The sequence below is a fragment of the Mesocricetus auratus genome, unplaced genomic scaffold (assembly GCF_017639785.1).
Source record: "Mesocricetus auratus isolate SY011 unplaced genomic scaffold, BCM_Maur_2.0 Super-Scaffold_2245, whole genome shotgun sequence".
In the NCBI taxonomy this organism is placed as follows: domain Eukaryota; kingdom Metazoa; phylum Chordata; class Mammalia; order Rodentia; family Cricetidae; genus Mesocricetus; species Mesocricetus auratus.
The window spans coordinates 35,143,340-35,156,454 of record NW_024429180.1 but is presented as its reverse complement, the minus strand read 5'-3'; the positions used below and the strand labels follow the sequence as shown (position 1 = coordinate 35,156,454).

Here is a 13,115-nt window from a genome sequence, read left to right as displayed (position 1 = left end):
GGGGATTGGGAGCATGGGGGAGGGGAGGAAAGAGGGAGAAGGGAGAAAGAAAGGAGAAGAGGAGGACACAGGGGAGAAGGAAGGTTGAGTCAGGATAAGAATAGAGGAGAACAGGATGGGAGATACCATAATAGAGGGAGCCATTGTGGGCTCAAGAAGAGATCTGGCACTAATGAGATTTTTCAAAGATCTACAAGAATGACACCAATCAACATTAAGGCTACCTTAAATGCCCTCCCTTGATAAAGAGATTGATGACTACCTTATATGGCATCTTAGAACCCTGATGGAAGCAGAGGCAAGCACCCACAGCTGGACACCGAGCTGAACTCCCTGGAACCCAGTTGCAAAGAGGAGTGACAAGCAAAGGAATCAAGACCCAGCTGTGAAACCCAGAGACGCAGCTGATCTGAACAAGGGGGAACACGTGGACCCCAGACTGGTAACTGAGAGGCCAGCATGGGAGTGATCCAGACCCCCCCCTGAGGCTGGGTGTCAGAGAGGAGACCTCAACAATCTGTGGGACCTCAGATAGTGGATCAGTATTCATCCCTGGCATACGATGGACTTTGGGAGCCCAATCCACATGAAGAGGTGCTCTCTCAGCCTGGACACATAGGGGAGGGCCTGGGCCCTGCCTGGAATGATGTGACAGACTCTGAAAATCCATCATGGAAGGCCTTACCCTCCCTGGGGAGCTGAGGGCAGATGGAGTAAGGGGGCTGGGAGGACTGGGGGGTGGGGATGGAGGGGAAGAAGAGGGAGCTGGGAGTAACATGTGCAAAAAGTTAAATAATCTAAGAATTAATAAAAAAAAACCAGAAAATCCCTAATATTTTCTCCCCAAAACATATGGAATCTTATTTGGCAGAAGAAAACTGTGCTCTGGGAAGGTCAGTGGCTGGCTGTCATCCAGATACTAGGAGAGAAGGGACTGAAAAATAGTTACCTGACCTCTAAGCTAAAGTAGCAACATTACATGATCACACTTGCATTCAGAGATAACAGCAACCTTGTCTACAGCGCTTAGAATATTGGTAAATGAAAACACACATGGGCATGCGTGCGCGCACACACACACACACACACACCTTAATTGTTTTGTCTTTTCATACATCCTATGCCTCTATTCCTACTTAATTTTGTTCTACTTAGAATGTGTAGACTTCTAACACTATATATTTATCTCACATGCTGTCTGTCTCCAGGGTGAATCCAAGGCCACATAGACAGGGGTGTGTGCTACTTTATTTTCTGCTGTATTCCCAGGGCACTGGATACCAGCATGATATAATATGTACTAAATAAACATTTGCTCAAGTAAAGTTTTGATAGGAAGGACTTTTTCTACTAATACAATAATAATTTCATTAATGAAGGAGGTATTCTGGTGCTCATTATTATAATTTTTTAGGTCAGAAAGTTAATTGTGAGAACAAATCACAAGGGAGTCTTGGTTGGGAAAGTCTTTCAGAATGCTAGATAAGGTATAATTAGTACTTAAAAAATACTCCAAGAAATGACTAATTACTAACTACAACATTACCATGTATGCCAGGAATCCAAACAGTAGGCAAACTTCAACAATGGTATTCTCAGTTTTGGAACTGAGTATTTGGGCTAATTGTAGCTGAATGAGAAAGGATGGGGTTGACTTGCTGTCTGAAGAGGTGATAAGATATAGTCCCTCTTTTATTGCCACTGAACCCAGAGTCTCACTCAGATTTAACAGGAGTGGAGTACCCCCAAGCTACCACATAAGCGAATAGCCACTGTTTGTTTTCAGTGGTTCTTGGTTTTTACTACAAAAATGACGAGTCTTTCATAACAAGGGAGTTATTCTTTGCATTTTTCAGTGAAATAAGTAACATTTATTGTGCACTTGTGTCATATCTCTACCAGGTCCAGCCAGGCAAATTCATCTCTGAGATTAAAACAATCTAAAACTGGAGAAAAGAAACTGATGTGTTCCAAACGCAAGCAGCATCCACAGTCTTGAAAGTGCTGTCTCTGTCTCTCCACATTCAGTGAATTCCAAGGTTCTATTCATGGTTTCTCCAGCCTTTCTTGTGAATCTATCTTGTCTTCTTAGCTCAGATTCCTATCTCCATCATCCCTTAGTTCAGGTCTTCTGCATTTAACTGGTGCAATACAGCAAGAACTTCTAAGCTGGTGTCCCTCCTTCTAGAACTACAACCTCTCTTCCATCTGGACTTCTGTTGCAGAGTCATGCATTTACAGAAACTCAGACCCTGCCCTGCTTGTCCTGGGATTATTCCCCCAGGAAGGGGTCACAGGGGAGCAGGCCCTAGTTGACTTCCAGTATATCTCATCTTTTCCCATAGCTCTACCCAAGCATCGTTTGAGTTCATCATCAACAGCAGAGTGAAGACATAAGAGAAAACCAGCAGATCTCTTTGACATTCAAGGCAAACGCTTTCATCATCTTTATCAAACCCAGATAAGGGAAAGTGTATCTAAATGTAGGGATGCTGTTTTAGATCCAGACAGAATAGAACCAAGAAGAGGACTCAAGATGGCTTGCAAACCTGGGGACTCTATAACAGAGGGAGGGAATAACTTAACTTTATACCGGAATTACTGAACACAGACACAGACACAGACAAAGACACACACTCTCTCTCTCTCTCTCTCTCTCTCTCTCTCTCTCTCTCTCTCTCTCTCTCTCTCTCTCTCGGTGAGGAGTACTCAGTGGCTTAGGAGTTAAGCTAGATTTTATATAAATGGTTATATCTGTGTACTCCTGAGATAGCTGTCACGACTATAAAATTCCAATTTGTTTCAATATACAAACATGTAAAACAATCTTGACAACATGTCACATCTCGTCTTATGACTGGACTAATTTACTTTCCAGCAGGGCAGCATAAATAGGACACATAGAAATGAGGAACTCTTGCCCCTTAAACATGCATTATCTACATATTTTAGAAATGCCTACTGAACACCTACTATGTAAACATACCACATTAGAGGTAGCAGACATTAAAAGGCCTCCTAAGACACTGATGCTCAACAAAAGCTTTGTCTTTATGGGATCTATTGAGAAACAGTGGATGCTTCCACTTTCCATATAAAGAAGCAGATTATGAATTTTAAACAGGAGTGCCTCTAAGTAGTGAGGCCCTGGTAACTTTTTAGGAGGAAAACAAGTTCTTAAAACTTATTTTGTTCCAGTCAATTGATTCCTCATCATACTACGTCTCCAGGCATTCCTTTAACTCCAGGAATGGAAACACCTCTAAGAGATCTCAATCCCCTCTCTTCTCACCTAGTCCTATAGGAGCTGATGAACGAAGTTGAGTCAGTGTTCTATTTCTGCTATGTCAGAGTGCAGGCTTTAGGGGAGGACAATGCTAAACATAAAAAAGGGAGTTTTCTCATACAGGAGAGAAAAGATTCAAAGACTCTGCCACACTCTCCTACCAAATGAATTAGCAACTCTCAACGAAGCTTGATATCTCTTAGATTCTTCTTCACAGTTGCCAAATCCCCACAGTGCCTTCAATGGAACACACAGAAACTTTACTCATTGTCCTCAGGTTGCAGTGTAGGACACTTTAGTGTGTTAAAGCAGAATACTGTAGGACATCGCAAAACCCAAATGCCATGTTCTTTAGATCAAGTTCCATTAGCATTCCTTGGAAAATCTCTCTCCTGGGGAAAGGACAGCAGAGTCAGGGTACTTGGTTAAGCATGAGAGAAAGGCAATGCCAATGATTATAAACCACATTTTCGTTCACTAAGCTGGAAAGAAAGAATACAACCAACAGTCACAGTATGACAGACTTGGGGCCTTTGTAAAACGTTTCAGAGTTAACATTTATCTAATGAAACTACCCAATGTTCTCAAAATACCGACTACCATCAAAAGGCACTGTTACTTAACTGCAGGAGCACTAACAGCATTGGCCGGGAGCAAACATTAAAATAATAATGGAGGACAAAGATGACTTTTAACAGCAAAAGGCCAGAGATCCTAACTGAGATGCAGCAGCAGACCTGTCATCACTACTTCTCAGACAAGACCTGGAATGTTGTAGGAAGCTGAAGTTTTCTTAGTTCTTGGCCTGTGAATGAAACTAAGCCTTTTTGTTCCCCAAGTACTCCTCCTGCTACCAACTTTGCAGCTAAGTTAAAGGGAGGAACTGTCACCCACTTAGCATCTTCCCACTAATTGCCAGTCAGAAAAGAGTGGGCACGAAGGTGGAGGGAATCTATGCGGCTTCCTAAAGCAGAGATGCTTCATACTGAGCTCTTGACTGTTACTGATGGAACCTCTGATTCAGTGCTAATGCCACAAAAATGCTTCTGCTTTGTAAGAGTTTCTTCCTGAATAGCACTAAGAGTTTAAAAATAAGCATGCAGAGAAGTATATTGGAGTAAAATTACTGTCACTTCTACCCATTAATGATAATTATTATTGGAAGCAGTATTGGGACAATTCACTTCGTTTAGGCAATGACCTCCACCAGCAGTTAGTCATCTATTTTGTTAGTACACTACTCTGTCATATTGCCCCTGCCTCCGGGCATTCTAGTCTGTATTAAGGCTGCCCTCAATATTAACTCTGTTAGCATTATGTTGCTTCTAATTTCCTTGAAGAACATTGGATGTCTGAGAGAGGAAACCATCTAGGAAACAATATTTCAAAATCCTATTACAAAATAATGTCTAATTTCATCTATACCCTAATGCCAATTCATACCATTATAAGTAACATATAAATATTCAATTTTTCTGCTTAATTTTCCATATTTGCCCTGTAGTATATTTGTTTGGCATCAAGAGCCAAATACCACTGTGCCTTTTTTTTTTCTTTTTCACTTTTTGAGATAATGGCTTTCGATTTTCATGGGCAAATCCCAGCCCAGCGAATGGAAGTCCTGAAGTCAGCATTACCCAAAATATGGAGAGAGAAGAGATGGCCTGTTAGGAAAACTAAAGGTTGTATTAGTTGTATTGGTTGTATGTCTGGCTTTCTGACACACTGGTCTTTTCATCTCTTAAGATATACAAATGGCACCAATCAGAGATGCTGATGGTAAGATGATACTTACAGTGCTAGCCCTGGGCCACCATGAAAGTCAGTCCTGGACCTTCTGAGACTCTCAGAAGGTCAATCACACAGTTCATCCTTCAGACCAACACAGTTTAGAAGATACAGTTTGCTTGCTCAGAAATATGCTTAAAGATTCAGTTTTTCCTAACTATTTTTGTCAGTAAAATTTTTACCCAATCATCAACTTATTGAGACCCCATGCCAAATTTAAAAATAAAACAAAATAAGGAGAGATTTAGAGATGGCACAGCAGCCACCCAGACATTATGCAGACCATGAAAGACCTCAGAAAATTTCAGCCCTAAGTAGAATTATTTACTAAATCTCTTCCCTCAGGGCTGAGGGAACTGTGAAGAGGAATGTAAGAACCTGAGGACATGGAGGAGACTAAGAAAACAAGGTCCTCTAACTCAACACTGATCAAAGCTCACATGAACTCTCACAGGGCCTGGACCACCATATTATGATGCCTAGGTCAGTGTCTTTATGGGCTCTCCGGGTGTGCAAAGAAGTGGGTCTCTGATTCTTGTGCCTTCCCCCGAGAGCTTTTCCTTCTGTTTGTCTTGTCCATCTCCACCCTGTTAGTTTTTCTTGTATCTTATTATTAGCCCTCAGAAGTCTGCTTATTTTCTAATGTGAGTTAGAAAGGTGCTGTGGAATAATTTGTTTTGTACACTGTGACGATGTATCTTTGCCAAGGCACCTTCTGGTAGGTTCAATAAATAGCTGAATGACTAAGAGCTAGGGAGGAAGAGATTAGTTAGGACTTACTTAGAAGAGGAGGAGAGGAGATGAATCTAGGCACAGGACAGCTCAGAGGAAAGGAAACAGGGGATGCACGATGGAAGAGAGGTAAAAAGCCACCCCACAAGGCAAAAGATAGATTAATATAAATGGGTTAGTTTAAGTTAAGAGCTGGTGGGACAAGTCTAAGCTAAGGTCGAACTTTCATAATAAATAATAAGTCTCTGTGTGTGTCTTTTGTGAACTGGCAGCCGAAAGAAAATTCTTTTTAAAGAAAGGGAAAGAATCTGGACTACGGGTGGGGATGGGGAAAAACTTGGAAGAGTAGAGGGAGGGGATATATATGTAGGAGAAAAACCTGTTTTCAATAAAAGGGGGAAAAAGCAAGCACTTGTTTCTCTTGCAGATGACGTGGTGGTTCAAAACAATCTGTAACTCCAGTTCTATGGGATCCAGCATCCTCTTCTAGCATCTTCTGCTTCTGCAGGCATCAAGCATGCAAAGATTGTACTTACATACATGCAGAAAAAAACATTCATATACATGAAGTAAAACAGAGGATAGGGGGAGGGAGAGAAGGCAACTCAGGTAGAGTGTTTATCCGGCATACAAGATGCCCTAAATTTAAAGCCCCACTGCAGGGGGAAAAGGGTAATTATGACAAGAAGAAACCAGAAATAAACCTAGAAGTAGTAATTTTCATAGTCAAGTACATGATATAAACAGCTCAAGAGAAACAAACTGCAATCAAATCCATAGTCCCATATATGATACCTCTGCAGCCAAGGATGTCTCACAATGTGCGACGTTTTAGAGCAAAGTGAAATGTAGGAAAGGAGCAAAAGTATAGGCATGCCGTACAACAAAGCACACCCATTGTAACCAGAGCAGCATGCCTCTAACCAAATGGATCTCAGCAGCACGAGCATGAGCATTTTGTGGGATACAGGATCAGTCGTCTTCAGGTCTGACACCTGAAGAATTTGGACGTTAATATTATTTAGCATTAGCTTTCCCTTTCCCAAGCACTTTACACACTTACACATCTAAGGAAAAAGGTAGCAGAAACATTCCTGGGTGTAGAAGTGGTTTCATCTCATTCATTTCACAGAAGGTGGTAAACCTATTAGTATGAGTGAGTCCTAAGGAGGGGAGTAACAGAGGGGCCTGGGGAGACTGACAGGAGAGAACAGAGCTGGTAGGTCGGAGGAGAAAGGAAATGAGAATGGGGAGTGAAGACGAAAGGAAAATCAGTTTCAGGATATCTTGTGCTGAACATGGCTAATTGCTTCTGAAGATGGCTAATCTTGCCATTTTTGTTTTTCTGGAGCTTGTTGGAAGGAGCAGAGAATGGTATGTGAACCTTACACAGCTACGTGGAAACAATATGTATTAGTGTGTACAAAAGATTCATTCTTAATGAATCTCCATACTGGAAACTACATCATTCGAATGAAAGAAATTTCTGCATACAATGAAATATGTGCAGGCTTTCTAACAAACACCCTGAGGGCTCACACTAGAGTCCTGGTGACAATATCAGAAGGAAAAATCTCGTGTGGCTGAAATGCTAGAGGTGGATAAGGTATTTCAGGGCATTCTTTCAAGATGAGAGCATGCTGCATCTGTGCCTCTTCTTAAACTCACTACTCGATAAGTTCTGTACTTCCAATTTGGGGATTAACATCAAAAGTATGGGGGTCATCTCCATCTCCCACAGGATTACTGAGCACAGGACTCTCTTGGACCCTGTGCCATTTAGATCATAGAAGATTCCCTTAAGAAGTGAGTGGGACTTCACTGATATGATCCTCTCAATCCTTAATACTGACACAAATCTTCAATCATGAAAACTAAAATGGAATTTCTGGTAACACAGAGAAGCGTGCCTAAGATAAATACTCACAATTTGCTAATACAAAGGAACAGATAACCTGTTTTAAAACCACTAACAGTGGCACAAAAGAGAGTTTCCCCTCTCTGCTGGGGTCACAGAACAATTTTCAACATTCTTATATAGGTAAAGTCTAGTATCACCAATTACTAGTATTAATTTGGTTCTTTTCTTCCCCCAGGCCATGGTTAAATCATCTGTTGTCAGGAAGATAACATAATGATAAAAAGATTGACCTTTGATCATGATGTGGGCCTGGACTTCATTGTGTGTAATAACTCTGCAAGTAAATTGAATGTTTTGATGAAAAGTCTCAAATTTATTTTAAATACCACACATGATAATAAACATACGGAGAGCCTGGAAGAGTAAGCATGATCAATGAATGCTAATAAAAAATAGTTATTACTACTGTTCTATAAAAGATAAATGGAAGAAAACAGAAATGAATCCAAGCCAATCCAATTTAATTTGTTCTACCATCCTGCACAAATAAAAAAATGACTAAAACCATTGGCTTATTTATATGCATCACTCTCTGATAACATTAGAAAATTGAAAGTACTACAGCAAAAAACTAGAATCTGCACAATTATGGAAAATAATCTCAGTTTTATGGCTTCTATAGAGGAGAGGGTAACTGTCAGAGTCTTTCTGAAAGCAAAAACACAAATAAATTGCATATCTGTTGAGACAGCAGAGACATTCCTAAGTGGTGTTTATGCAATATGCATTTCCTCTAAAATGGATGCCTAATTGTTTAGCTGTTCTAAACTGTGGAATGGAAAACAAAGGAGCAGTTTTGGCCATGTGGGTAAACAACGGATTCCTAAAAGCTAATTATCCGTTATTTAATAGACTGAAGCTGCACCAAATGAGACATTTAAGCCTAATAAATAATAGACAAATTGTAACCTAAAGACTAAAATATAGGGGCTGCTAGTATAGTTTTTATTGCTTCATTAAATAATCGCTTATTTACTTCCTACACAAAACATAATTATACAACTCTGAGTCCATTTCAAGGCCATTCTGATGTGCTACTGAAAAATTATGTGAATCATGTTACACACGCAGGAAATCTTAAAGCATAATATTTGAATTCTATTATCAAATGCCCTATTTGTTTGTATGATTAAGAGTAGAAATGGAGTTTGGAAAAAGTTGTATGTAATTACATAAATCTATTATTCCCATTCTGTCTCTCTAAAAATGATTATATAAGTACACATACTAAACTGTGTACTTTAAAAACTAATACTGGCACCCATGTTCAATATGTTATATAGATGTTTTGTATTTAAGCATTTTCTAAATTAAAATATTTCAAACTTAAACCCTATTCTAAATTCGCATAGGGATTAAATAAAGACTGTTTGAAGTTCATTTGCTTATTTGTTTGCAAGATAATACCCATTTGGCAGAAATCACCAAATCTGCCTATGTAAGTATCTGAAGACTCCAGCTTCTCACTCTTAAGATAGAAACAGGAGAACATGACTTTTTAACACGAGAAAATGATAAAGGAAGAGCCTAGACTGTTGTTTTCAGACTTACTTCTCAAAGGGAGTTTTAACATTCAGTTCCCTTTTGGAAGAGATCTAGCTGACAGTTTTACTTTCATCCTATTAACAAAGCCCGGTTATGAAAGGACAGAGATAATGAACACAAGTAGATCTGAACATAGCTGCCCATTCTCCCTCCAAGGGCAGTCATCAAGTATGGTCGGTAAGAAAGAACAGGATTTAATTACTCCACTATCTCAGTGACTAGAGATTTGTATATCTGGGAAAAAACTCAGTTCTTTATGCCTGGTGGAGATACTAAGCTCAGGAAAATCTATGTGAAGAAGGTCCACGTGGCTTTATCGCAGAGTTGCAGGAGTATTCTTTCACTCAGTCATCTCAGGGGTTGTGTCTTACACACAAAAATAAGATGAAATAAAAAGATCCTGGTCCAAAGCAATATCAAATACTAATGTAAACCCAGTAATTCACACATTCACACTATTTTTATACCAGCATGGTCAGGCTAAAGATGACTACAGTGCTTTGCAAAGTAGTATATTCTATACCAGAGTAATACCTGCTAAGAAAAACTTCTCATATAAACTCTGAACTGGTCCTCAGAAAATGATGCTTTAACGTATAAAGTATCAGAGACATTTAAGAAATCCTACTGGGTAAAGATACTTCACTTATTTAGACACGTTTGTCATCATTTGCACACTATATCTTGGAAAGAACACTGCAGAATAATTGTTTGAAAATAACAGATCAAATATAATGGGCTCCACGATAAACATGGAAGTCTATGAGTCCTTAATTTTCATTTTTTTGATTTTTGAGACAGCATATTATTATATAGGTGATAAAAAGAAATTAAGGAAAAACATTGTAGGACAAAAGAACACACATTTCATACATGAATACACATGAAAGCAAGACCACACATGCCAAACATATAAATGAGAATAATTGTAAGATTTAAGAGACAACATAGTTGTTTATAGTTGGCTAATATGTAAACCAACAGAAAAGGTTAAGGTAAAACAATTTGCAAAATTGGGAATATTAACTATCAGCACTTTTAAAATGACCATTTTCAAAACAAAATCTCATAAAAATGAGGATCTTCAACCAGTGCACAACTGTATTTTGATGAGGAACAGTGGGAAAAATTAGAACATTTTTGGCAATATATTTGGCAAATTGCATCACAAGTCTTAAATATATCCTTCTCTATTCTGTGCTTTAATAAATTACTTCAAATATTTTCTGACTATGTGAGGCCAATGTTGATCACATTGTAAAGTCAGGAAAACCAATTATATCACTTACTTTCTGAATAATATAAGTCAAATTAGGTGTGACATATTTAGTGGAACCAATGGCAAGGTATTTCAGATTAACAATAACATGAAATACTCAATGTCTAGCAAGATGATGTGGACATTAAGGTGTATATTCACTAGGGTCAGAGTTTGTATTCAAAGGTACTGAAGGGACAATGTACCTAAATGTTGACAGTGATTCCTAGAGAGAAATATGGCTAGTCATTTCCTGAAAGTTCATTAAGAACAAGTTCCATCAGAGTTCAGTTTTATAAACTGATACAATAGCAAATGTGAGAGGCTCTTTGTTACAGTGCCTCAGGCCAAACCTCAATAGTATAGCCCATCTGCCATCAATAATCAGTTAGATGACTTAACTAGGCGAGCAAATGTTCAAATAATATAATGATGCAACACAAATTAGGCTAAGATTTTAATTTATGATTATTCCAGAAGTACATTTTAACAGTCAATAGGACACTTTTCTGATACTCAGTTTTGGTGACACTTTCAGATATTCCTGGAACATTTTCTGAATTTCTAACATAAATATGGAATTAAACTTAGAAGATTTGTCCTTTCTAGAAGAAACACACCTGGTACACTACTACACTCATTTTTCTTCTAAACATAAAGTATGTCCATCAAAGTGCATGGAAAGAGAACAGGGCAGCCCCACTCTCTCCCTGTGTGGAGAGAACCTTAGGTCTATTTCTTGTCCTGAATTGTGAGCTACCAGGATTTAGCAGTGAAGCTGGTGGATTTTATATTAGAGGCTTGAAAAAAAAAAAAGAGCCAAATTGTTAGGGCTGATAATGAAATTACAACTTACCATGATGCTTCCCTAGTTAGCTTTTTTTAAATTAAGCTTTTGTTCCCCCATACTCCTCCTCTCCCAACTCCCCTCCCATGTGGATCCACACCTTGTCTGTCTCTTATTAGAAAACTAAGAGGCATCTAAGAAGTAATACAAAAATAAAGTGTGATAAATTAAAAAAAATCAGAATATCACCCTTCTAAGTTTGTAAAATATATAGATGCTTCTGTAAGGTTGTAGTCAAATTTGTCAAGTTTTTCAAACAATTTCCATTACAATTAGAAAGCACACTATAAAGTAAGTAGAGAAAACAGGAGAGTGGGCGCACCCTTCCCCCGGTACTCTCTCCAGCTGTAGACACTCTCCTGTTTCATCTATAGAGCCCCTACATCTCAGTCACCTCAGGCTATTTGCACTTAAACCCCAGACATTGTGCCTTTTTGTCTGTGAAGTTTCAGCCAAGTCCCTGAAGGACAATAAAGTATGCTGACAACAATATTGTCATGTCTAGAAGAAATCAAGTGATTTGTAGGGATTACAATGGGTAGCTGTCGCTCTAGTCTCCTGGTCTCTTTTGTCCTCTCTACCAATCTCCCTCTCCCCCCACCCCCTTAGTCCCTCCTTCTCTCCTTCTCTCTTCAGTTACAGGGACTGAACTCAGCCTCAAGCTCATGCACATCAGGCAAGAATGACAGCCCCAGACCACTTTAAAGTTTTTTTTATCATTATCTTCTGTCATGTTTTCTCTCGCCTATGCTTCATGCTCCCTAGAATTTCCCCATGTTAGTTGCTTATAGATGTAAATGTATTAACAGACCAGCACTGTTGCAGCCTTGTCACCCAAGTAATAGTGAAGGAGAGAGAATACATTTGACCTACAATCCTCCAGAGGACCAACACTAGAAGAAGACAACATACATGCATAAACGAAAGGGAGGAAAGATCTGCTCTGTGGCTAGTTATTGAAACAAGTGGTCATATTTCTACGTTCGCCAAATACATTAAAATGTTAAAGAGGTACCACATGAATGTTATGTGTCCACAGCATGAGTGGGGAACTCGACAAGACTCACCAGTTTTCATTTCTAGTAAGCGCTTTTTCTCTAGCTGGCGTTCAAGGCGTTCTTTCTCTGCTCGCTCTTTGGCAATTCTGGCACGTTTTTCCTTTTCTACTGCTTCTCTTTTTTTGATGTTTTCCTTTAACGCTTGCTAATACAGATAAATTTTGAGAAGTGATTAATTTTAACCAGTGATTCCACAAGAAAACACACTAAAATCATACACAAAGTACAACCATGAGTACATACTTTTCAGTACTACTACTTATCTATAAACACCCTGCTAGGTTTAAAGCACCTGCATGTAATTGGAATTACCTAAAAGGGAAGAGACAGAAACTAAAACTAAAAAGGCGCTTAATACACAAATCAAATTCGCTTTCTAACAGTCTTTAAGAGTCTTCCGTATTTTTCCTTCGTAAGTATTTCAACTTTAAGAGAAGCAGCTGAAGAAACGATAGAAAAGAGATGAAAAAAAAAAACCAAGACTTTCTTTTTCCATATAGAAAAGAGAAGTGCATAAATATTTGAGGTCTCAAAGCCAGATCCCGCGACGGCTGATCAAAGCCAATAACATGCTAATGAAAAGAAGATCTCAATGGATATGTGATTAGTTAATTAATTTCTTATTTCTAAGTTTTATACCAATCAAGAAATGCCTCTCATGTGGCATTAGTGAGAATCAG

The 13,115-nt window shown here is 38.9% G+C and overlaps 1 protein-coding gene across 3 annotated transcripts in view; it reads right to left on the bottom strand.

Annotated features, from left to right (window-relative positions):
• The window catches only part of Diaph3 (diaphanous related formin 3), a 433,102-nt gene that overhangs the window by 129,933 nt on the left and 290,054 nt on the right, over positions 1-13,115 (bottom strand). For all 3 annotated transcript variants that reach the window (XM_040754912.1, XM_040754964.1, XM_040755016.1), the window contains one exon: positions 12,445-12,580. In XM_040754912.1, coding sequence (XP_040610846.1) covers positions 12,445-12,580 — 136 coding nt within the window. The remainder of the gene's footprint in view (positions 1-12,444; positions 12,581-13,115) is intronic.